This window comes from Dendropsophus ebraccatus, chromosome 9 (genome assembly GCF_027789765.1).
Source record: "Dendropsophus ebraccatus isolate aDenEbr1 chromosome 9, aDenEbr1.pat, whole genome shotgun sequence".
NCBI lineage: Eukaryota > Metazoa > Chordata > Amphibia > Anura > Hylidae > Dendropsophus > Dendropsophus ebraccatus.
In genome coordinates, this window is record NC_091462.1 from 92,326,870 (window position 1) to 92,353,137 (window position 26,268).

The 26,268-nt window shown below is 42.9% G+C and overlaps 1 protein-coding gene across 1 annotated transcript; it reads right to left on the reverse strand.

Annotated features, from left to right (window-relative positions):
* NPTX2 (neuronal pentraxin 2) lies at nt 1-24,737 on the reverse strand. The gene is made up of 5 exons (XM_069982014.1): nt 24,093-24,737; nt 17,224-17,440; nt 7,960-8,204; nt 4,726-4,905; nt 1-2,819 (listed from the first exon to the last, which is right to left on the reverse strand). Exons 1-5 carry the CDS (start codon nt 24,525-24,527, stop codon nt 2,592-2,594), a joined length of 1,305 nt encoding a protein of 434 aa, XP_069838115.1. The 5' UTR covers nt 24,528-24,737; the 3' UTR covers nt 1-2,591.
* Nucleotides 24,738-26,268: the final 1,531 nt, after the last annotated feature.

Sequence of the window (26,268 nt, forward strand, 5' to 3'; positions counted from 1 at the left end):
GTACTATAGACTACGTAGCTCTAGATATATGGCTGTTTCTTGGAGACAGACTAAAGAACATGTCCAAAAGTGCAAAATAGTGTGGCAAACCATAGCCACCAATCAGTAATTCAACTCTGTTGGTAAAGTCCAGGTTTAACAGGAGCCAACATTGGCTTAAATGGCTTAAAGGGTTGTTTTTTTTAAATACTAGATATTAGAGGGGTTGTCCTGCAAAGTAATTCTACATTTAAAAGAGGCAAACTGGGTGAAAAGTATGCATTGCTTCTCTCCCCAATGCAATATGCTGCCATTCGGATGTTCACTGGGTTCCACATGATGATCTCCGGGTTTCTTCTGAACACACAGGAAGTACCCTCTCAGCCAATCACTGGCTGGGGTGGGTCACCACTATGGCCAGCGATTGGCAGGCAGGCATTTCCTTTTATTTCCTGTATAATAAAATGTGACCAGGAAGTGGAAGTCAACCAGGCAAGTATCGGATTAGCAGCAGTGGGGCGTCAGGCAAGTAAGAAATACTTTTTGCACCCAGTCTGCCCCTAAATAAAATATTGCTGCCAGACAACTCCATTGATAACATTAGGGATATCTCAAAGGTCTACTGATCAAAGCCCCAACTATCAATGAAAATTACAGAAATTGGAGTGAATGAATTTGAATTTTTTTCTAGAACATTGAAGGCATCAATCATATGGAACAGAGTTAGGGAACCATCCTCTCTCTAACTGTTGCCAAACTACTATTTCCGCCATACCTGGACAGCCAAAGCGTGATTTTAGTGGTCTAGGCATAATGGGAACAGTAGTTTTGAAACAGCTAAAGGGCCGAAGGTTCCCCATCCCTGCCTTAGAGGTAAGCCTTACAGCTGGTATGGAGCCTTTAGAAAAGAGAATAGGCCTGGTTGATCTAAACCCTTTTAATAGTAGGTTCTGAGAAACTGTAGTGGACACCCGTGTCTTCAAGGGGTTATCCAGGCTTAGAAAACCATAGTTTTCTTCCAAAATAGCACCACCCATGTCCATAGGTTGTGTATGGTATTACAATTTGGCTCTAATCACTCCAAAAACCGAACCCAAACTGAGGGCAAGAGAGATGCTGGTTCTGGAAAAAAATGGCCACAGTTTTTTAAAGGCTGGATAACCCCTTTAAATGAACTCATTTATCAAACATTATCATTATCAAACATAGAAGATTGCTTAGGGAAAGAGTGTGGAGAAGGACATATTCTAGGCCTATCCCAGATAGAAAAAGGTGTTCTGGGGCTCTTCATCACTGGAGTCCCTTCTTTTTGCCTCCATTACTATAAACCATGCAACATGTCTGATTATATAGGAAAGCTCATTGCTCAAGCTCATTGACACAAAATAATCAGATATTACAGGATTTACATAAGATTAGAATAGAAACATCTACTTAATTTCGGAAACAGTGCCACTCCTGTCCACAGGCTGTGTCTGATACTGCAGCATGTCCAGCCCATGAACACGACCGACACAATAAAAGCAACCTCCTTTTTCTAACCTCAGACAAACCCTTCCATATTTCTGAATTAGCAGGGAACAGAGCCAATCAGATATTGGCTTATTGGTGTTATTTATGTCATGTGCCCCAGACTAATAAGAGCCAATATTTGATTGGTTTCTTTCACAATTCGATTATTTTATAGATTAGATTTTTCTCCATATTGTATTATAATAACATAAAAATTTTACTACACGTGTGCATTAATAATATTTTATACATATTGTTTCATAGCAGCTCTGGCAAAAAAATACTCAGTATAAATTAGTAGAAATTTGTTTCTCCTCCATCTCCAAGTAGTTTATTTACATTATTTGGAGAAAAGTTAAATTGAATAAATATATATATATATATATATATAATGTTATATGTTATCAAAATGTCTGGGTAATTCTATTGTCAATAAAGGCGATTTCTACAGGGATGAAAACAACGCTATAGTGAATATATCCAGAGGCAGACTGGCCAAAACTGAGCAGGATGACTCCGTAATGTATGGGGAATTCTATATGGATAAAACAAATGCACATTCAGGTATATTTTATAATTATTTCTTATAGTATATTGTTACTTTATGTTGCAAATGGTAACTTTGCAATCGTACTAGTGATATAGACATAACAGGTGGAAAATGATTGCATAGGGGTAGGTATGCAAAATAGCCATTGATCCTATGGCCATTTTACAGTTCTTCCCCATCACAACTAGTTATGTCCATATCACTATTACCTCTCTACCAAATGCAATTTATGGTCTTATACCAATAAGATCATTGAAGGACACTTAACTGACTTAGAATACACATATATAGAAACAATACAATTCATGGCTACGGTAAGGAAGCAGTATCATGTGTGCTCCCTATAGAAGTGCTGCTGTCAGATTCTGGATTTATGCACTGATAGCTGGTGGCATCTTTGAGCTTAATTCCACATCGGGTACAACTAGCTGTTTTGTCAAGGGTTTAAAAAAAAAAAAAATCATCTGAGCAAATAAGTGCATTGTAGGATAAGTAACCTCATGAGAGATTGTCTCCTTAGAGTAGGGCACTTAAGGGAAGGACGTCTTGGCTATAAATCTATTGAACGTTCTTCACATGGCTCTAGGGGTAATTTTGTTGCACCTCCAAATACATCAACGTTGTTGTCGACCCATGGTATAATGTTTCCTGGCATGTTGGTGGTACAGTTGGCTATATTGACGATGTCTTCCGTCTTTAGGACACGATCCCAGATATTGAACTGGCTCAATTCTCCGACAAAAGCTTGAGTGGCATCAAATCTTCCTCCAACAGTGTCCTTAGGGGAAAAAAAGAAAGAGATGCCAGTTAGTCTGACAAATATTGTGGAAATGACGTTCTTTCGTTGTAGTGTTATTGTATATTTGTTGGTTCTGAACCAACCCCTAGAAGGGCCACAGCTTGATATATCTACATGTCTTTTGCGGTCCATCACCTGTGTTCCATTCAACTCTATTGGCCGCATTAATGCGAATGTGTGCTACACTATCAGCATAGGAAACCACTAAAATTATGTATGGGAGCAGGGACTCCTGTCAAAGGCAGGTGTCCCTGCTCGTGTATGCTGAGTGGCATAGCATACAATATATGCCTTACTACTCAGTAAACATTTCCTGGATCAGGTGCAGAGTATTAACCACTTAGCTCTGGACAGCCATACACATTGGATGGGCTGAGTATTGAGTAAATGTTTACTGAGCAGTCATGCAGTTTGCAGGAGCAGGAACTCCAGCCTTTGGTAGGAGACCCTGCTCCTGTTCACGGTTTCATAGAAAGCATATACTGTAGTGAGTGAGAAAACACATATATGCATCACAGCTGACATACATCTGTCTATATCTCTTCCACCCATCACTTTAAGTAGATTCCCCGTATCTCGATTTTCTCTTTAAATATTGGTGATTAAGCTACTGAGCATGTGTGACTACCAGCACTGAACACATGAGGTGGACAATATGAGAGAGAATGAAGTATGTAACAGCAATATCTAGATACTGAAGCATTTTTCAAAATAACTCCAAATGACTATATAGTGCAGTATAGGCTGTTATTAATGTGAAGGTTTTTGTGTATATTTTGTGATAACCGGTTTTACCTCATGTGGCAGGTAAGAGTTTTCAGCCATGTTGATTCGTGTTCACCCTCTGAAATGTTTTTTATGCTGCCTACATTGCGTTTTACAGAATTTCTACTGCATTTTATACACATTTCTACTATGATTTGCACAATCAGGAGATCCTTATGATAAGCTGATTACAGGAAGTCTCAATGTTAAGACTCAACACTGAGCGTTCTATTTTCCTGCACTGCCTACATAGGAGAAATAAAGCATTACAAGTTCCTAATTAAGTGAATGGACTATCTTTGTAACGCATAGACATCGCTAGATCTTCCAGACTGAAAGGGATTCTCTTTGCACCCACTTTCTGCTAAATTAAGGGAGGGGGGGGGCTACCCTCTATTATCTATTTCATTTTCCTATTTAAAGCAACATACTAACATAACTAAAGCAACAAACTAACATAATAAAGTAACTTACTGTGCTTTTCTTTAAACTATGAATAAGCTATTCTTATATATACTGTACTAGAAATATCTGAAGCCCAAGGCTCCAAAATTGCATCAAAATGAAAGCCAAAAAATCTGCTTCAGAAGTCTCTCATAATTAGAAGTTCTTGTCAGGGAGAGTTATATTCAGCCATAAATTTTAGCCTCAGGTCAGTTACACCAGTTTGAGAGCCACATATTGTTTGGCCTCCCCCTCTAAATAGGATATATAGAAAAGTGTTGACTTCAGGAGATAACCCCTTTAAACCTCCGATCTCAACTTATGTGCGGGTTAAAGCTGTCCTTGTTCTCAAAAATCTAATATTCAGGTTAATACGTAAGAGTTAGATATGTCCAGTTCTGTATCTGTGTCAATTCACAATAAAATCTGAAAAAATTCCATCCAGCTATTCCATACAGGGAAATGTTCCACTGGAATTATTATCGGTTTCATTCTTTCAAAACAACACAATGTTCAGGCCAGTTATTTATATGGAACAACAGAAGGACATAGGTCCCCTGAGTGCTGTAGGGAAAGCATTGGAAGTGGTGTGACGATTGTGCAGATGCTGCCTTCAGGTACGGTATGTTTTATCAGGATGGCTGTTGTGTAAGGCGTAATTACGCTTGGTCCTCACCTGCTCCTGGCCCAGAATAAGAATTCCATTTGGTTTAATTGGGTGCCAGGGGGCCAGGTTTTCCCCAGAGCCCAGTTTGACGCCATCGAGATATGCTTCCCACATTCCATCCCTGGTTGTCCATGTGATGCAAATATGGTGCCATTTTCCATCACCAATAGAAAACGGGAGCTGGGCCACCTGTGGAGGGAAAAGAAAGTGAGGCTTTAGCAACTTATTAATGTATCCAATATAATTACAGGAAAAGGCTTGTGCTGTGTAATATTATTGACTTTCCATGGATGATGACTCTCATAAGCATCCCCTCATACTCAAATATAGTTAATTAAATAGCTAAAACTAATAATGGCTAGTGCCATGGCATATTGAGGGCTCTCCACCATACAACACGTCAATGATCAATTGATCAACCAGTCTACAAGCAGTAAATATAGCCAAAACCTATTAGACGGCTCCATGATCATGTGGAAGAGCTGCACGATCAATCGCTAGATTGTTCATATGGCCCTTTGCTTTAACCAGCTATCAGCCAGTATTTGCTTGTTTATCGGCTGATCACTGGCGCCATTAGAGGATATGATATCGGCCCATGTAATAGGGTCTTATGCTGGCTTGGTGTAAATCTACATGTAGTCTCTCTCCATTCATCTCTATGGGAGTGTACCTCAAGCCATAACAGGAAACCTATTCCTGAATCCTCTCTCTTGTAAGCTCAGCGATCAGGGCTATAGACTTCTCCTGCCTTTTGTTTCTGACAGAAGAAGCTCTCCTGGGATGAATAATGTATTTCAATTTCCCAGTCACAAAAAGACGAAAAATTTACATTTTCCAACTTCCTATTTTCCCAACCTTTCCATCTGCCTGCTGTATAAATTTATATACAGCTTTATATCCACCCCTCCTATTAGATAGAGTAAACCAGTGGTGTAGCTAGAGAGGTCTCAGAGGTCCCAGTTGCAACCAGTCCCCTAATCTATGGGGGCCCAGAGGTCCACTTCATAATACTGAGCCTCTGCTTAATGATTATAAAAATCCCTCTTCCCTGCCTGACTGTAGATTTTCCTGTGTGGCCATAGAGGTACAGCTGCACAGTTCTCTCTACCCCTTCCATACATTCATCTTTATGATCAGTGCACAAAGGAAACAGGAAGTTATAGCAAAGGCAATATTGGTGATCGGAAAGGTGAGTAGCCAAAAAGGCATTAACCCTTTCACTGACCTTCTCCAAAAACCTCAAAATTAAAATTTTCACTGCCCTGGACTATCAGGGATCCAGTTCTGACAATAACCCTACACTGAGGTAGATTACTTGGAATATTGGCATTAACCCTTTTACACCCCTAGATTACTATGGAGGCCCACACCAGGGATACAGACAATACCCTTCACTGTGCTAGATCTGGATGATGTTTAAAACTATTTGTTTGAGCGCTATATGGCAATGTATGTCTGGCTGCTTTATAGCTAATTGTTAGGGCGCTGTATATTAATATACTACACAGCCTTAGAGGCCAGTGCTGCAGCTAACAAGTTATGAGCCAATGGCCATAAGGTGAAGTTGTCCATGGGGGAGCCCAGTATTTTGCATTAGGGCCTATGAGCCTTTATCTATGGTCCTGAAGTAAACACTAGACAATGGAGTTTGTGCACTGAGACTATGGAAACAAATAGGTCTTCATAGGAGCTGCATACACAATGTGGTTAGATGGTATATTAAAGATTTACCTAGAGAGTTACTTTAGCTGCTTTGGGGCAATATGGTTTCAATGATGGATATTGTATTTAGTGTATACCAATTTGTTCCTCATTGCCTGCTGATGCCTATGAGTCTCCTCTCCATAGAACAGTCCAGCAGCTTCCCATTTCATCCCAGAATTGGAGGCTCGCACCTAGTTATTGGGCTGCGGATTCCTCTGAAGCAATCAAGTGCTTTACAAATGCTGGCAGCGCTGGGAATATATTTGAGAAGCCTGAATTTACAGCAGCTTGTGAGATCTGTATGCATTTCTGACAAGCTGTGAAAATCCCGACTGTCTGAATGGTACAGCGGGTCTCCTAGCAACATTACTACTACACACCATGGGACTATATGTTTACCCGCTTTATAAGCATTGAAAAAAACATTGCATAGCAAGGAAATTATACAGTTCATTATCTGGACTATGCAAACAAATCTATCTGACAAGAGATTGCTTTACACAGCGCGCAGCATATAAAGTTAACCTGTTAGGTGACATAAAAACATGGATCCATGAATGATTCCAGTGTGTGATTCTTTATAGATCCAAAGCTGGAGGGGGGAAGGACTGACATCTTTGAAGTTTGTGTTGGTGAAGATGTAATGTGGAGAGCTAAGAGAACAGAGATCATCATACATCCAGAAAGCCGGAAAATCCAGACATTATATTCCAGGGTAACATGAAATCAACTTGATGGCACCGCAAAGCCATGTACAAGTATCAACCTGGGTGCTTCCCAGTGCTGCAGGATTATAGGGGTTCCCTATAGATACTAATGATCAGGCTTAGTAATACCCCATTGGTATTGACTGTTTAAAAACCTATGGAGTCGCTTTGAAGTCACTGTCGTTTACTTTATTTTTTTTTTTTAGCAGAAATCAATAGTACAGGCAATTTTAAGAAACTTTGTAATTGGGTTTATTACCCGTAAAATGCATTTTTATCATGAAAAAGCAGTTTGAAGCTCTCCCCCCTGCCTTTATTGTTCTCTATGGAGGAGGGGAGGGGTGGAGGGAGATGAGGCACAAAAACAGGACAACAAAGAGTTAATTTACAGCTACATCACAGGGATATCTCCTCTGAAGTCAGCCCTGACCTCTCTGACCTCTGAATGCAGGCTTTCACACAGGTCCAGCTGTGTAATCCTTTGTTCTCTGCTCTCTGCTGGTGACTAATCTCCCCCCTCCCCTCTCCATAGGTTACACAGGGCTCAACTGATGTAAAAGAGTCAAGATTTCCTGATAATGAGCATTGAATGAGAGAGAGGAGGGGGGGCCTGGGGAAAGTCTTTTTGAATGCAGATGATGGCATATTTGCCTTATAAACCCAATTACAAAGTTTCTTAAAATTGCCTGGACTATTGATTTCTGAAAAAAAAAACAACAGTGACACTCATGCTCCTCTATACTTGGACTGGAATTGGTCAGACAAACATATTACAAACATGATAGCAGATAGCATGATAGCAGATCATTCACAGAGGCCTGATACCTACCTTGTCATTGATCAGGAGCTCAATAGGGTGATTCCCCCACTCAATCAGCACTATCTCATTGGCTTGGCCTTGGACAGCATAGGAGAATGGGGTCCCAATACCAGGGGATGCGCTGGACTTCAACCACATACAGATTGTAAAAGCGAAGAGCTCGGGCAGAGTCTTTTTAATCTTCCCATACAAATAATTAGTACGAAGTGGGAGAGAAACCTTGAAGTCATCCGGTGATTTAAATGCACTGCTCCCTGCCAGAATACACAAGGGGAAGACAAAATGTACTTAAGTTCAGCCAGTTCGAGATATAGATATATATATATATATATATATATATATAAAAAAACCTCTACATGCATGAATATGAATATGGAAGCAGAATAGAGAATAGGCCAACAGAGCTTATTGAATGTGCATGTGCTGCTAATTTATGGTGGGATAGGCCAACAAACTCACATGTATGGGGAGGCCTGATAACTCCTTCTTTATGGCTTATATTGAGGGAAAGTGGAACCAGGCACGTTGGATTTCAACATATAAGCCCTTTTGGTCCTATGGACAATGAATTGCTGCTAGTATATAGTTACTGCATTCTGACAATTCCAAAAACTGTATGGTACTTTAAAGGGCTCCGTATGATGTCTTTTTATGATATTACACTCAATGTGCCGCCATATCAATTCAAAATCAGATAGCAGTAGGGTCCCACAGAAGCCTATAGTAGGTGTATTACATCTTAGATATGAGATATTACATCTACATATGAGATATCATAGGTGTTTGTGTATATAACTGCAAACCAGTAGTATAGCTATGCCCACTGCCATCTGTTATGTTCCATATGCTCCAAGGCAGACTGACCCATGTAGGGAACAACACAACTTTAAGGAAGGGTAAGAGAGGGTGGGATTATATTATATTCTATCCTCACTCTTCTCTCAGCCATTCATCACTTATATTGCTGTTTTGCAGTGAACCACAGATTACAGATAGCATCCCGTCAAGCTACATTAAACTATACCGCAGGGCACCTTAAGACATTACAGGGGTACTTCTGCAAAAAATGTTTTTTTAAATCAGCCAGTGTCAGAAAGTTATATAAATTTGTAAATTACTTCTTTTTAAAAAATCTCATGTCTTCCAGTACATATCAGCTGCTGTATGTCCTGTGTATTCTCTCCAGTCTGACACAGTGCTCTCTGCTGCCACCTCTGTCCATGTCAGGAACTGTCCAGAGCAGTAGAAGTTTTCTATGGGGATTAACTACTGCTCTGGACAGATCCTGTCACAGACAGAGGTGGCAGCAGAGCCCACCAATAAATTTTTCTCAGGAGTATCCCTTTAATAGAGCTAAGAAAGTCTACAAATCAGTATACTAGACCCCCAAGTTAATATTCCGCTAAATACCAACATTTACAAGCAACATAGCCCCAAAACGTGACTAGGGCCCAAGCTGCCCACTTTTCCTGCTCTTATCCTTACATAACATCTCTGAATTGCCAGCGCCCATACACCCTGCTTATACTTCCTATAATCATATAGATGGAAACATCAACCTTCTGCTTCCTGACGCTTCATATATCTAATCTTCCATGTGTTATACAGCGATTAAATGTTCTTAAATATTCCTTAAAATGGAAAATCTAATTTGTCTTCCTTCCAGAAACATAATCCTCTATTATAGCAGATCAAAGGCACTTTACAGTACACTAAGTAACGCGCCAATGCTTTTATCTCCCTCATACTCTGATATCACAACAACCAGCGCTCGGCATACATCATTATACAACAGGCATCACTTACCAACAGAAAAGCCGGCCTAGTTGTCAATAGCAACCAATCAGAGCTCAGGTTGCTATGGGCAACAAGGTTTTTTTTGTTTTTTTGTTTTTTTTACAGATGAGCGAACTTACAGTAAGTTTGGGTTCACACGAACCTGAACTTACTGTGAGTATGCTCATCTCTACTGGTTTTCTAAAGTATACCTGTGATAATGGCGGCCCACTGCTGGATTAGCGGTGACTTCATCTCCTCATCTGGAAGTTTGGGTCTCCATAGATATGAACAAGCAACAAGACCATAATGCACGTGCCCCCCATTTTGATCCAATTATGGGCATTATGGTCTCATTGAGTGTCAGTATCCATGGAGACCTGAATTTCTGAATGAAGAGAGGAACTCGATGCTGATCTAGGCCGTCATGACAGATACACTTAAGGCCGAGTTCACACTACGTGAAACAGGTCACAGAGCAGCCGGTGTCAGTGAAGACCATCCCAGCCTGTACTCCAGCTAAATGATCTTCATTTGTGCTGAATTAGGATGCGGGCACATCCGTGTGAGCCCGCATCCCAATTCACCATAACATTGCACTCTCCATTGTGTGACCTGTCAGGCTTGTGTGGCTGCTATTCAATGACTAGCGGCCGCACCAAACTGACATATCCAACAGGTTCCAACAGATGCCCAATAGCGTTTTCGGCAGGCATCCAGGTAAGTCACATACCTGGCTCCTACTGCTGAAATGTCACAGCCCCGCTCATTGATCGCCCACTCAGCCTGTCAGTGACTGCAGTGGTGTCCCACCCTTGTCACTGATTGGCTGAGTGGGCAATCCATCAACAAAGAGCAGGAGTTGCTGAATGCCAGCAGCTGTCAGAGTTTGGAAAGGCAGGGAACAGGATGGGTAAGTTTCCTCAGTTTATTATGTTCCCACCCCACAACCATCAACCCCCCCCCCTCCGCCTGTGATACATATATATATATATTTTTGTTGTTGTTTCATGGGACTTCTCCTTTAAGAAGTAGTAGTAGTCCTCATAGTATATGGTATTATATTTTGTAATACCAATACTGTGCATGACGGTGCTACCAGATTGATATACTGTAGTACTAGTGTGATACATTGTTACTCAGCACCATAAGGTCTACATCATGTGCTGCTACATTGCTGCATTATTCATACTCTCACAGTCACAGGCAGGAATGTTAGTAATACACTATACACCCACATGATTCTTATACACCACAATAGCAGAATATAGTGTCTTGTTGGTGCTATTGTTCTGTAGAACATGGAAGCAGACAGATATTGGCCATTTATATTTCCCTGAAAAATAATGCTAGATATTCTAGTATATGAAACCATGACAGCTCTATCAGTTCTATACATTGAAAGTGGTGATAGTGTATTTATTAGTACACGATACATTGTTATTACCATCATATACAGTATGCTGCAACAGTTATAACGTACTACATGACATGATATACACTATATATATGAACCACTATATCCCATCTTATTGGTATGTTTTCTGCAGCAGTGGTAGTATACGTATGTCATACATTTTTAGTACTATCAATTCTTGTTGTTCCTACAGTAGCAGTAGTATATGGATTAGTATATAAAATGTACATTAAATTATGGATGTTGTAGTAGTAGCTATATTATAGTATAGTATATGAAATGTGCATTTGCTAGTACTATTAATTACATTTGCGGCATTGGAAGTAGTATGTATTACAGGGGTTCTTTACTGTAAGAGCAGTACAGGCAGGGATTCTTTACTGTAAGAACAATACACACAGCTGTCCTTTACTGTAAGAACAATACAGACAGGGTTTTTTACTGTAAGCGCAGTACAGACAACAGTTCTTCACTGTAAGAACAATACAGACAGCAGTTCTTCACTGTAAGAACAATACAGACAGGGTTTTTTTACTGTAAGCGCAGTACAGACAACAGTTCTTCACTGTAAGAACAATACAGACAGCAGTTCTTTACTGTAAGAACAATACAGACAGGGGTTCTTTACCGTAAGAGCAGTACAGACAGGGATTCTTTACTGTAAGCACAGTACAGATCCCGGGATTTGTATACACTCCGTCCAGGATTCCTTAGAAGGAAGCACTACGTAAGTTTCGTAGTAATCACGGCCGTTGTTACAATGGCCATGATTATTACGAAACTTACGTAGTGTGAACTTAGCCTAATGTAGTAACAGTTGCTTAAATGTACATATTCAGTAGGACCTTGATATAATATTGTATAAAAGTTATTGCCAGTTAATAGATTTGGGAAAGACACTGACCCAGAGGTTTACTCAGATTTCCATATTTTGGAGTTGGGAAAGATTTTTTCCGCTGGTATAGGGCAACATGCATCCCCCTCTATAATGGTTTTCTGCCTTGCTTTGGATCAAGACAATTGGGTTATAGGTTGGACTTGATGAACTCCTTGTCCTCTATCAACCTTATAAACTGTGTGTTAAAGAGGACATGTCCACCCACTGACATGTCTGCTTTATTCAACACCCGCATCCCCCATAACTATTCCTCTGTATTGTGCTGTTTCCCTACTACCCTGGTCATGTGATGTGTGGAACACAATGGGGAACATTAATGAAGTCCGGCTTTTTTACGCCGGGCTTACAAATGTCCCCGCAGCTCCGGAGCTCAGTGGATTTATGTAGAGGCGCACAGCCTCTACATAAATCCCGATCGCACGAAGCCCGTCCTTGCGAAAATTTTGAAACCTATGCCAGCATCGGAAAAATTATAAATGCAGCGCACACAGAGGTGGTGCAGATGGGGCAGATGCGTAAAAAATATTCGCAAGAATACGATTTGCAAATATTTTTACGCCGATCTGCCCCATCTGCACCTAAAAAAGGCATTTACGCCTTTTCATACATGTCCCATAATGTGTTACAGTACAGTAAACTATAAATGTATAGTATAGTGGTATTACTATTAGTATACCAGACATTGTAACTTTACAGATGCGTTTGCATATTGTCTGCGCATATCTAGGTATACAGGTATTAGAATATGATGCACACAGCTCTTATCCTTCTCATTCATTACTTAGTACCAACAACTTAAAGTGCCTAAGGCAGTCTTTGGTTTTCTGGGCCTGGAGGATTTCCATGTCCAGCAAACCTATTCCTGAATTCATGACCTGGGGCTCTGGGTCTCACAACGCTACGGGCTGCGACTTTCATACACACGTCACAGTTTGCTATGGCAACTCAGTTTTTTACAACCAGTACTTTACAACAAGTGCTATAACCTAATAATACAGTGACCTTGTTTGAGGTGTATAAGACCTTCAGTGTATACAGTATCTCTAATATTAGAAGATAACATGTCCCCATGATAGTCCTCATGTATGTTGTATGGAAGTAGTAGTAGTAGTAGTAGTAGAGCTATTTATATCAGTTGAGAGTAGAGATTATCAAATACGATTCAATCGAGTAGGTATTCGATCGAATATTGCGGTATTCGTAAGATTTGAATTCAATCGAATAATGTGACAAATACATGGGAAACATTCGAAAGCCCTCCCATCGCACTTGGAACTTTTTAAAAATCCAATCACCATGCAGGGAGGCCGCGAGGGACCCTGGGAGTACGCACACAGCGCGAAAACGGCGTCTACCTTCATTGGATGGCTGAACCACATGACCTCGAATATTTAATAATTGACTTCCGCCTCTCGACTGCAGATGAGCTTTCAACCTAGTCAGGGAGAGTTCTTCGAGCATGGAGAGATAGGTTTTAATAGTGTTTCGGTTAGGTACACTTAATACAGAACCCAAAAGTCCTTTTCAGGGCTAAGATCCAGCGAAAAAGTCATCTTTGAATCCAAAGCACTTCTCAGTGCTAAGAAATACACTCACCGGCCACTTTATTAGGTACACCATGCTAGTAAGGGGTTGGACCCCCTTTTGCCTTCAGAACTGCCTCAATTCTTCGTGGCATAGATACAACAAGGTGCTGGAAGCATTCCTCAGAGATTTTGGTCCATATTGACATGATGGCATCACACAGTTGCCGCAGATTTGTCGGCTGCACATCCATGATGCGAATCTCCCGTTCCACCACATCCCAAAGATGCTCTATTGGATTGAGATCTGGTGACTGTGGAGGCCATTGGAGTACAGTGAACTCATTGTCATGTTCAAGAAACCAGTCTGAGATGATTCTAGCTTTATGACATGGCGCATTATCCTGCTGAAAGTAGCCATCAGATGTTGGGTACATTGTGGTCATAAAGGGATGGACATGGTCAGCAACAATACTCAGGTAGGCTGTGGCGTTGCAACGATGCTCAATTGGTACCAAGGGGCCCAAAGAGTGCCAAGAAAATATTCCCCACACCATGACACCACCACCACCAGCCTGAACCGTTAATACAAGGCAGGATGGATCCATGCTTTCATGTTTTTGACGCCAAATTCTGAACCTACCATCCGAATGTCGCAGCAGAAATCGAGACTCATCAGACCAGGCAACGTTAATCTTCTACTGTCCAATTTCGATGAGCTTGTGCAAATTGTAGCCTCAGTTTCCTGTTCTTAGCTGAAAGGAGTGGCCCCCGGTGTGGTCTTCTGCTGCTGTAGCCCATCTGCCTCAAAGTTGGAGGTACTGTGCGTTCAGAGATGCTCTTCTGCCTACCTTGGTTGTAACGGTTGGCTATTTGAGTCACTGTTGCCTTTCTATCAGCTCGAATCAGTCTGCCCATTGTCCTCTGACCTCTGGCATCAACAAGGCATTTCCGCCCACAGAACTGCCGCTCACTGGATGTTTTTTCTTTTTCGGACCATTCTCTGTAAACCCTAGAGATGGTTGTGCGTGAAAATCCCAGTAGATCAGCAGTTTCTGAAATACTCAGACCAGCCCTTCTGGCACCAACAACCATGCCACGTTCAAAGGCACTCAAATCACCTTTCTTCCCCATACTGATGCTCGGTTTGAACTGCAGGAGATTGTCTTGACCATGTCTACATGCCTAAATGCAAGTTGCTGCCATGTGATTGGCTGATTAGAAATTAAGTGGTAACGTGCAGTTGGACAGGTGTACCTAATAAAGTGGCCGGTGAGTGTAGATGATATAACAGCAGCAGCAGCAGGTGTATTCATTCCAGTACCCTGTGTGTACAAGTGACTTATAGTGTCCCTGCATTAGCCCACTAAGGGCATGTGATACCTATAGTGCCAGTTGCCTAATCTCTGCTCTGCTGCGGCCTAGAGTTCGTACAGCGTCATGCGTGATAAGCACGAATAACGTGACGCTCTACAGACGCACATTGGAATCATGTATGTAACACGGCGCACGAAATACGAAGGAAATATGTGAACATTGCCCTAAACATTCGTAAAGCGTTTGCAAATATTTTTCCTTCGTAACTGCAGAGAGTGGCATTATACTGTGGCATGCTCCCCCTAATGTCCCAGTGTCATTCCGGAGGTGTTCGCATTGTTTAGGGAGGTTTCATGGGGGACTTGGTGACCTCCAAGTGGTCGAATTTTGTTTTCCAAGTGCCTCAAACTTTTTTTCCCATAGACTATAATGGGATTGAATATTTGTTCGAATAGTCTATCTATCTATCTGGCTATTTATCTATCTATCTATCTATCTATCTATCTATCTATCTATCTCATATCTATCTTCTATCTATCTATCTCATATCTATCTTCTATCTATCTATTTATCTATCTATCTATTATCTATCTATCTATCTATCTATCTCATATCTATCTTCTATCTATCTATTTATCTATCTATCATCTATCTATCTATCTATGTATCTCCTATCTATGTATCTCGTATCTATCTATCTATCTATCTATCTATTTATCTATCAAAAGGATCGCCCACAGCACTCCAGATAAGTTGAAAATTCAAAAATATTTATTCCATGATGGTGCAGCACAGCATACAAGTCAAAGTGCGACGTTTCAACGACCTTCCGTCGTCTTTTTCAAGCGTGACTCACAGAAAACAACAGACCTCTTTATACATGTGTGGTAATTAGTGTAGGGACATGATTGGTGCACAGGTATTGGATTGATCAGAGTTTGACAAGCAAACACAATGTGAATACATTCTAAGTGTATAATACAAAAAGTGTATTATACACTTAGAATGTATTCACATTGTGTTTGCTTGTCAAACTCTGATCAATCCAATACCTGTGCACCAATCATGTCCCTACACTAATTACCACACATGTATAAAGAGGTCTGTTGTTTTCTGTGAGTCACGCTTGAAAAAGACGACGGAAGGTCGTTGAAACGTCGCACTTTGACTTGTATGCTGTGCTGCACCATCATGGAATAAATATTTTTGAATTTTCAACTTATCTGGAGTGCTGTAGGCGATCCTTTTGATATATTGTGGAAGTCTTGGTCAAGACCACCTGCGGGCACCCTCCTACAACAAGTTGTGCTGCTCTTGCTAAATTTATACTATATCTATTTATCTATCTATCATCTATCTATCTATCTATCTCCTATCTATGTATCTCGTATCTATCTATCTATCTGGCTATCTATCTCATATCTATCTATCTATCTATCTGTCTCCTATCTATCTATCTATCATCTATCTATCTCCTATCTATCTATCTATCTATCTATCTATCTATCTATCTATCTCCTATCTATCTATCTATCTATCTCCTATCTATCTATCTATCTATCTATCTATCTATCTATCTATCTATCTATCTCCTATCTATCTATCTATCTATCTATCTATCTATCTATCTATCTCCTATCTATCTATCTATCATCTATCTATCTATCTCCTATCTCTCTATCTATCTATCTATCTATCTATCTATCTATCTATCTATCTATCTATCTATCTATCTATCTTCTATCTATCTCCTATCTATCTATCTATCTATCTCCTATCTATCTATCTCCTATCTATCTATCTATCTATCTATCTATCTATCTATCTATCTATCTAAATAAAAAAGTTCCAGCAGCACTTTGCCTGCAGGTAGTAGCGGGTGCCAGCAGATCCAGGTCAGAGACCACTGACCAAATGTAGATAAATGTAGAAAAGTCCACAGCACTCCAGATGTATGCCAAAATCGTGAGGTGGTTTATTCAAAAGAACATGTAGAAATTAACAGCAAACACAAGCTTGTGTTTGCTGTTAATTTCTACATGTTCTTTTGAATATAAACCACCTCACGATTTTGGCATACATCTGGAGTGCTGTGGACTTTTCTACATCTATCTATCTATCTATCTATCTATCTATCTATCTATCTATCTATCTATCTATCTATCTATCTGTCTCCTATCTATCTTATATACTCTATCTATCTATCTATCTATCTATAATCTATCTATCTATCCTACCATCTATCATCCATCCATCCATCGTAAATTGTATGTTCGGTTATAATGTGATAAAGCCTCTTCAGATATTTATACTGAGACTCTTTCCATGAGGGCAGGTATTACCTTTCTCCAGCTCGTTGACTCTCTCCAGAAGAGCAGAGAGAGCAGACTCGGTCCTGTGCCTATGTGCTGCGCTCTCATTATGCAGCAATGACTTCTCATCTTCCAGTTCTGCCACTTTGTTTAGCAGCTGATGCTCCAGGTCCCCCAGCCTCCTCTGAAGCATCTCTCGCAGATCACTAGGGAGAGCCGAATACGACACGTTGGATCTCAATTGATGCTAGAACAAAAAAAAGACAAATCAATTAGGCATCTGATGGACAGGTTGGGTATCCAAATTCCCAATTCTCCCTTCATCTGGTTCTTGGCAGCCCCCTGCAGGCAAAGACTTGACCCTTTATGTGCCACAATGAAGCATAAATGTATCCTCTTATTGGAAGCCTAAATAAGGATCCTATTTCTTTTATTAGCTCGGATTGCTTGTTGACACCATTATAGACATTAGAGATACAAATGTAGCAGAGCTAAGCTGGGGGGGGAGGGGGGGATAGCATCTGACATCACTCATAGCGACGGGCTGCATTATTTTAAAGAAGCATAACCATTTTAGCAAAGTAATTTACAGTAATTGAAGTGGTTAAAGGGGTTGTTCCCCAACTTCTTTTTTTCTTTCAAATCAACTGGTGCCAGAAAGTGCCAGAGATTTGTAATGTACTTTTATTTAAAAAAAATCTCCAGTCTTCCAGTACTTATCAGCCGCTGTATGTCCTGCAGGGAGCAGTGTTTTCTCTCCAGTCTGACACACTGCTCTCTGCTGCCACCTCTGCCCATGTGAGGAACTGTCCAGAGCAGTAGCAAATCCCCATAGAAAACCTCTCCTGCTCTCCAGACTGGAAAGAATACACCATTTCCTGCAGGACATACAGCAGCTGATAAATACTGGAAGACTTGAGATTTTTTAATAGAAGTAAATAACAAATCTTTGGCACTTTCTGACACCAGTTGATTTGAAACTAACACTTTAATATTTTGCTATAGGCAATTCCTCACAGTGTTCAAGATCTAGGAGTCATGGCATAGAATCCCTCCAAATCTCCATGTTCATCTTCATACCACATGTGAATGGCTTCTTACAGAGCAGTACTGCAGCACCTGGGTGGTCAATGCATAGCTAGGGCAGGTGCTAAACCACGAAGGGTCATACTGAGTGACAACAAGCAGAGATCTTAACATCAATGAGGAATTGATCCTGAGAGGGCATTGGAGAATGACATCATTTATGTGAAGGAGCTGTAAAGTGACCAATCTCTGCTATATATGTATACATCAAGAGGCGGGAGACGTGCAATATGGCCTCACATTCCTCCATGTGTGAATGTGCCATAGATTATCATGTTCTGCTAATTCTAGAAGACATTGTGAAACAGCTATGTCACTCTCTGGGAATTCACTATACCCAATGGAGTAAGAAGCTTGATGAAAATAATGAGTACACAGCACAGCATGGCGGTATCCTGAGCCGCCCTATGTCAGCAGCTTCATGTGTGGCTCTGATATATGCAGAACCGATGCAGAGCTGACGCTCTGGAGTTACATTGGAATAAATCAATGTGTAACAGGGGAACTATTGGCTATTATTTGCCCTAAGTTACATAATGCTTAAAGTGATAATAGCTATACTATTCTGATGTTATGCAAACAACTACTTTGGGGTCCCTTTCCTCCTAAACTGCTGTCATGGTCAATATGGAGCTGCTGTAAGATGGGGTGCTGGGTGCATATCCATAAGGAGAACTAGGGTGCTGGGCTATGGCAGATATAACTGCATAAGAAGTCAATTGTTCATACTTTTCTTATAAGATGTTGGGTTAATGGAGACTTGCAGCTAGTTCTTACAGATTCAGGCCATGTTCACACACAGTATATTTCAGGCAGTATTGTGGTCCTCATATGGCAACCAAAACCAGGAGTGGATTGAATACACAGAAAGGCTCTGTTCACATAATGTTGTAATTGAGTGGATGGCCGCCATTTAATGGCAAATTTTTGCTGTTATTTTAAAACAACGGCTGTTATATTGAAATAATGGCCGTTATTTACCGTTATATGGCGGCCATCCACTCAATTACAACATTGTGTGGACAGAGCCTTTCTGTGTTTTCAATCCACTCCTGGTTGAGGCTAGGTTCACACTACGTATATTTCCGCGCATAGTGCGAACCGCGAATATACGCACAAAGTTTTGAGGTTGATGCGTTCACTTGAAAGTATACGATATACGCCCACACAGTGCACACTATGTATGAACTTACGACCGGATCGTATATGGCGCCGTGAAAAATGAACAAGACCATTGTTTGAGGACGGAAATGTTCGAACTCACGGCCGTTGATTTCCATGCGGTCCCGTACAAAGTACTTATTTCAGCCAAATTGAACCTGATTTTTGGATCCAAAAGGTTCTGTGAGTTATTGGGCTGGGCGAAGATTTCCAAGTAAATGACCTGCCTCAGATCGCTTCGAAACAAGCTATGGAAGCATAACTGTACTACGGGCGTATGTTCGCGGTGCGTACGCATCCGGTCGCATGTCGATTTTTCCCACGCCCGTAGTTTCAGCCGCACATGTACGCCGGCGTACGAACTGCAGACGGAATCATACGCAGTGTGAACATAGCCTGAGGTTGCAAAATACTGAACAAATACTGACTGAAATTTACTGTGTGTAAACCCAGCCTCTCACTGTGCACACCCCATATAGCTATATACACAGATAATATACAGGCACAGGTAATACACAGGCACAGATAATACACAGGCACAGGTAATACACAGGCACAGGTAATACACAGGTACAGGTAATACACAGGCACAGGTAATACACACGCACAGGTAATACACAGGCACAGATAATACACAAGCACAGGTAATACACAGGCACAGGTAATACACAGGCACAGGTAATACACAGGCACAGATAATACACAAGCACAGGTAATACACAGGCACAGGTAATACACAGGCACAGGTAATACACATGAACATGTAATACACGGCACAGGTAATACACAGGCACAGATAATACACAGGCACAGATAATGCACAGGCACAGGTAATACACAGGCACAGGTAATACACAAGCACAGGCAATACACAGGCAAAGATAATACACAGGCACAGGTAATACACAGGCACAGGTAATACACAGGCACAGGTAATACACATGAACATGTAATACACGGCACAGGTAATACACAGGCACAGATAATACACAGGCACAGATAATGCACAGGCACAGGTAATACACGGCACAGGTAATACACAGGCACAGATAATACACAGGCACAGAAAATACACAGGCACAGGTAATACACAGGCACAGGTAATACACAGGCACAGGTAATACACAGGCACAGGTGATACACAGACACAGGTAATACACAGGCACAGACAATACACAGGCACAGAAAATACACAGGCACAGGTAATACACAGGCACAGGTAATACACAGGTACAGGTAAAACACAGGCACAGGTGATACACAGACACAGGTAATACACAGGCACAGCAACATTTCAGCTGCAGATTACATGTGTGGGAAAATGAGCCCCAGCCCATCACAATGCTCCACACACCCATATACTACATACAGAGGGATTCACCTATTGGTTAAGTTGTGCTCATACACCAGAAATAGGTACAATAAGCAGTTTTGCATAGTGGTTTATGTCTTTGTAATATAATAATAATAATAATAATAATAATAATAATAATAATAATAATAATAATAATAATAATAATAATAATATAGCAAGTACTACTACTAAAAAAGCTATAAAGTACAGAGTACATAAGTGGTTAATGTGGAGGCTGTGTAATTGTAGCTACATCTGATAATATCATACACTCTATGTAGATAGATAGATAGATAGATAGATAGATAGATAGATAGATAGATAGATAGATAGGAGATAGATAGATAGATAGATAGATAGGAGATAGATAATAGATAGATAGATAGATAGATAGATAGATAGATAGATAGATAGATAGGAGATAGATAGATAGATAGATAGATAGATAGATAGATAGATAGATAGATAGGAGATAGATAATAGATAGATAGGAGATAGATAGATAGATAGATAGATAGATAGATAGATAGATAGATAGATAGATAGATAGATAGGAGATAGATAATAGATAGATAGATAGATAGATAGATAGGAGATAGATAGATAGATAGATAGATAGATAGATAGGAGATAGATAGATAGATAGATAGATAGATAGATAGATAGATAGATAGATAGGAGATAGATAGATAGGAGATAGATAGATAGATAGATAGATAGATAGATAGATAGATAGGAGATAGATAGATAGATAGATAGATAGATAGATAGATAGATAGGAGATAGACAGATAGATAGATAGATAGATAGATAGATAGATAGGAGATAGATAATAGATAGATAGACAGATAGATAGATAGATAGATAGATAGATAGGAGATAGATAATAGATAGATAGATAGATAGATAGATAGATAGATAGATAGGAGATAGATAGGAGATAGATAGATAGATAGATAGATAGATAGATAGATAGATAGATAGATAGAGAGAGAGAGAGAGATAAGAGCTAAATACAGTGGTGCCTTGGATTACGAGCATAATTAGTTCCGGGACTGTGTTTGTAATCCAAATCCACTCTTAAACCAAAGCAAATTTTCCCATAAGAAATCATAGAAATGCAGACAATTGGTTCTACACCCCAAAAATAATGATTTATTATTCTGAATAACATGTAAAACAGATGAAACAAACATTCAGAAACAGCAGAATATGTGATATTATAAGTTACTGTACAGTAATGGAGAGGATGGGAAACACAAGGGCGGACAGGTAATGCAGGGAGCATGAAGGAATGAGCAGGACAGATGTGGGCACATACATGCAGCACTCTCTGTCCGGGGAGAGAGGGGTTACAGCTATGGAGAGATTACCTCCACAGTCCTGTCCCCTGATGTGAGCCCCAGCCTGAAGTGGATCCGCTATGATTTGGCAGGTAAGGGAGACTTCCTGGGTCAGAGTACAGAGCTGTAGACCCCGCTATACAGACCATGTCCCTCCTCCACTCCCCCTCCCACCCAGTACAGGGAGCTCTTAAACCAAAGCAATGCTCTTACACCAAGTCACATTTTTGAAAAACTGTGAGCTCTTAAATCAAAATGCTCTTAAACCGAGGTACCACTTGTAGATAGATTTTAGATAGAAGATGGATAGACTGATGGATTTATCATCTTCCCTGGTTGAAGCTGACAAACATATTTATTTATTATTTCCATACTATAAACTCTGTTCTATAGGATTGTTGCTTCTTCACCAAATGATTCACTAACTAATACAGTGCAGGAACCCAGCTCCCTCCATATGTCACCCCCCCCCCTCTCCTGCCCCTCACCCCCCCCCCCTCTCCTGCCCCTCACCCCCCCCCCCCCTCTCCTGCCCCTCACCCCCCCCCCCCTCTCCTGCCCCTCACCCCCCCCCCCTCTCCTGCCCCTCACCCCCCCCCCTCTCCCGCCCCTCACCCCCCCCCCCCCTCTCCTGCCCCTCACCCCCCGCCCGCCCCGGCTGTGTGCGCTGTCCCTGGTGCTGAGCTCCGGCATTCACTGACTCCTCCACCCGTGCGCTGCTCCTTCTCCCCTCTAATCCTCATGAATGGGAGCTGAGCATTACCTCATATGTCCGGTGCTGTACTCTCACCCTCATGTGTCCGGTGCTGTACTCTCACCCTCATGTGTCCGGTGCTGTACTCTCACCCTCATGTGTCCGGTGCTGTACTCTCACCCTCATGTGTCCGGTGCTGTACTCTCACCCTCATGTGTCCGGTGCTGTACTCTCACCCTCATGTGTCCGGTGCTGTACTCTCACCCTCATGTGTCCGGTGCTGTGCCCTCACCCTCATGTACCCGGCGCTGTACCCTCCCCATGCCCTCAGTGATCACTAGTAACTCTCCCGCCCTCACCCTCATGTACCCGGCGCTGTACCCTCATATACCCGGCGCTGTACCCTCATATACCCGGCGCTGTACCCTCATGTACCCGGCGCTGTACCCTCCCCATGCCCTCAGTGATCACTAGTAACTCTCCCGCCCTCACCCTCATGTACCCGGCGCTGTACCCTCATATACCCGGCGCTGTACCCTCATATACCCGGCGCTGTACCCTCATGTACCCGGCGCTGTACCCTCCCCATGCCCACAGTGATCACTAGTAACTCTCCCGCCCTCACCCTCATGTACCCGGCGCTGTACCCTCATGTACCCGGCGCTGTACCCTCCCCATGCCCTCAGTGATCACTAGTAACTCTCCCGCCCTCACCCTCATGTACCCGGCGCTGTACCCTCCCCATGCCCACAGTGATCACTAGTAACTCTCCCGCCCTCACCCTCATGTGTCCGGTGCTGTACCCTCACCCTCATGTACCCGGCGCTGTACCCTCCCCATGCCCTCAGTGATCACTAGTAACTCTCCCGCCCTCACCCTCATGTACCCGGCGCTGTACCCTCCCCATGCCCTCAGTGATCACTAGTAACTCTCCCGTCCTCACCCTCATATACCCGGCGCTGTACCCTCCCCATGCCCTCAGTGATCACTAGTAACTCTCCCGCCCTCACCCTCATGTGTCCGGTGCTGTACCCTCACCCTCATGTACCCGGCGCTGTACCCTCCCCATGCCCTCAGTGATCACTAGTAACTCTCCCGCCCTCACCCTCATGTACCCGGCGCTGTACCCTCCCCATGCCCTCAGTGATCACTAGTAACTCTCCCGCCCTCACCCTCATGTACCCGGCGCTGTACCCTCATGTACCCGGCGCTGTACCCTCCCCATGCCCTCAGTGATCACTAGTAACTCTCCCGCCCTCACCTCCAGGTTCTCCAGCCGGTCTTTGAGGGTCTGCATGGTGCGGCTGAGCTGCTCGATCACCTGGCTGGGGTCCCGGGGCAGATCCCCCATCGTGTCCTTCCCCCCGCTCTTCCCGGACACTTTCTTCCAGCTGCCATGCTTGCCATCCTCCGCCAGGGTCTCGCAGCGGCTCAGCTTGGCAGTCAGCTCCCTGACGGTCTCCTTCTGGCTGCCTATGGTCTCCTTCTGCTGCAGGATGGTCTCCCGGAGCTGGAGGACGGTGGCCCGGAGCTCGTCTTCCGGGGAGCCGGTGAAGCCTGGCATGGGGCACCCCGGGGTGGCATCGGGGGGCAGAGCAGTGCACACAAAGCGCTCCCCGCTGCTCTCCTGCTTCTTGATCGTGTTGCCTGCAGCAAAAGCCAGAAAGCCAATAATCCCGGCGATCAGGAGGACCATGCCGACCACCAGGGCTGCACACAGCGCGCGGGACTGCCGGCTTTGTATTGTGGAATCGTCCCGGGCAGATCCCTACGATGAATCCCGGATCTCCGCAGCAGCAGCAGGAAAGTTGCTTCAGTCTAGTTGTGTTGAGAGAAGTTGCATCCAGGCTGGTGAGAGGGATCGGCTGCTCAGTGCTGAGCTCTCTGCTCCTCCAGCTCCGCTCACTGCCTCGTCTTAAAGGGACAGCAGCAGCAGCAGGCGGGACCTGGACGCAGCATCTCTCCTGCTGAAACGTCATCGCAGCCTGGCAGGAGTGGAGCTGCGGGTGGGGGTGGCAAAGGCATCAGCCACTATTGGTCAGGATGGGAAGACTTCATTGTACTTCATTGTAGCAGGTGGTCTAGTGTGGGGCTGGGGGCAATCTGCTCATGTGCTTTTAATACCTTATATTGTGTGTGCACAGAGCTGATTCACCATGTTGCGTGTGTGTGCCTGGGTATGACTGTACGGTGGGTGAATGGAGAATAATATGTTTGTGTGTATGAATATACAGTGTATGACTGTACAATGTAAGGATATATAAAGATATAAAGCTATTATATTCATGATCATACATATGGTAAATAATCCCTGGTAGAGGCGGACGGCACCGCTACAGCAATCTACGGCATCTGAGTCTGGCGTGGATACGAGCCGTGAGTATAATTCTAGTGTAGCAGTATATCGTGGTGCTCAGCCGACAGAAGCAGAGTAGAAATCAACAATAATGAAGATAAAAAAGAAGCGAGCACTCACCGATTCCAAATATATCACTGCTGCTATTTCATTAGTGCAGGGTGAGGGGTGGCTGGAGCGGACACATCCTCACAAAGCCGACAATTGTTTCATGCATCTAGCACGCTTCTTCAGGTCTAGGCTGGAAGAAGCGTGCTAGGCGCGTGAAACCATTGTAGTAGATAAGCAGCAGGGGCGGAACTACCGCCGTAGCAGCCGTAGCACCCGGCGGCCGAGCAGGCCTCCCGGGTGCTGCAGCTGTTTGGGGTCCGGGGGTGTCCTGGTACCTGGGGGCAGCACTGGTACCGGACTCAGCGTCTGGGGAGAAGCGGAGAAGACAGCCGACAAGGGAGTTGGGGAGTTAGGTGTGTTTTTTTTTTTCTCTTTGCAAAGGGGGATGATACAGGGGGCATCTATGGGGATATACAGGGGGGGCATCTATGGGGATATACAGGGGGGGGGCATCTATGGGGGATATACAGGGGGGGCATCTATGGGGGATAATACAGGGGGTGCATCTATGGGGGATAATACAGGGGGCCATCTATGGGAGATATACAGGAGGCCATCTATGGGGGATATACAGGGGGGGCATCTATGGGGGATAATACAGTGGGGCATCTATGGGGGATAATACAGGGGGCCATCTATGGGGGATAATACAGGGGGCCATCTATGGGAGATATACAGGAGGCATCTATGGGGGATATACAGGGGGGATCTATGGGGGATAATACAGGGGGGCATCTATGGGGGATAATACAGGGGGGCATCTATGGGGGATAATACAGGGGGGCATCTATGGGGGATTATACAGGGGGCCATCTCTAGGGAGACAACATAAGGGGCATTTATAGGGGGACCAAATGAGAGGGCATCTATAGGGGCACAACACAAGGGGGCCATCTATAGGGGGACAACATGAGGGGCATCTATAAGGGGGGGGCAACATGGGGGACCATCTATGAGGAGGATGGAAAGC

Bases quoted from the DNA above. Each gene is read 5' to 3' on its own strand.
- NPTX2 (XM_069982014.1), bottom strand. From the start codon at position 24,527: ATGGTCCTCCTGATCGCCGGGATTATTGGCTTTCTGGCTTTTGCTGCA. The intron at 4,906-7,959 runs GTAGGTATCAGG...TTCCCTCCACAG, and splicing joins AGCTCCTGATCAATGACAAG to GTGGCCCAGCTCCCGTTTTC. The intron at 2,820-4,725 runs GTGAGGACCAAG...TTTTCCCCTAAG, and splicing joins TTATTCTGGGCCAGGAGCAG to GACACTGTTGGAGGAAGATT.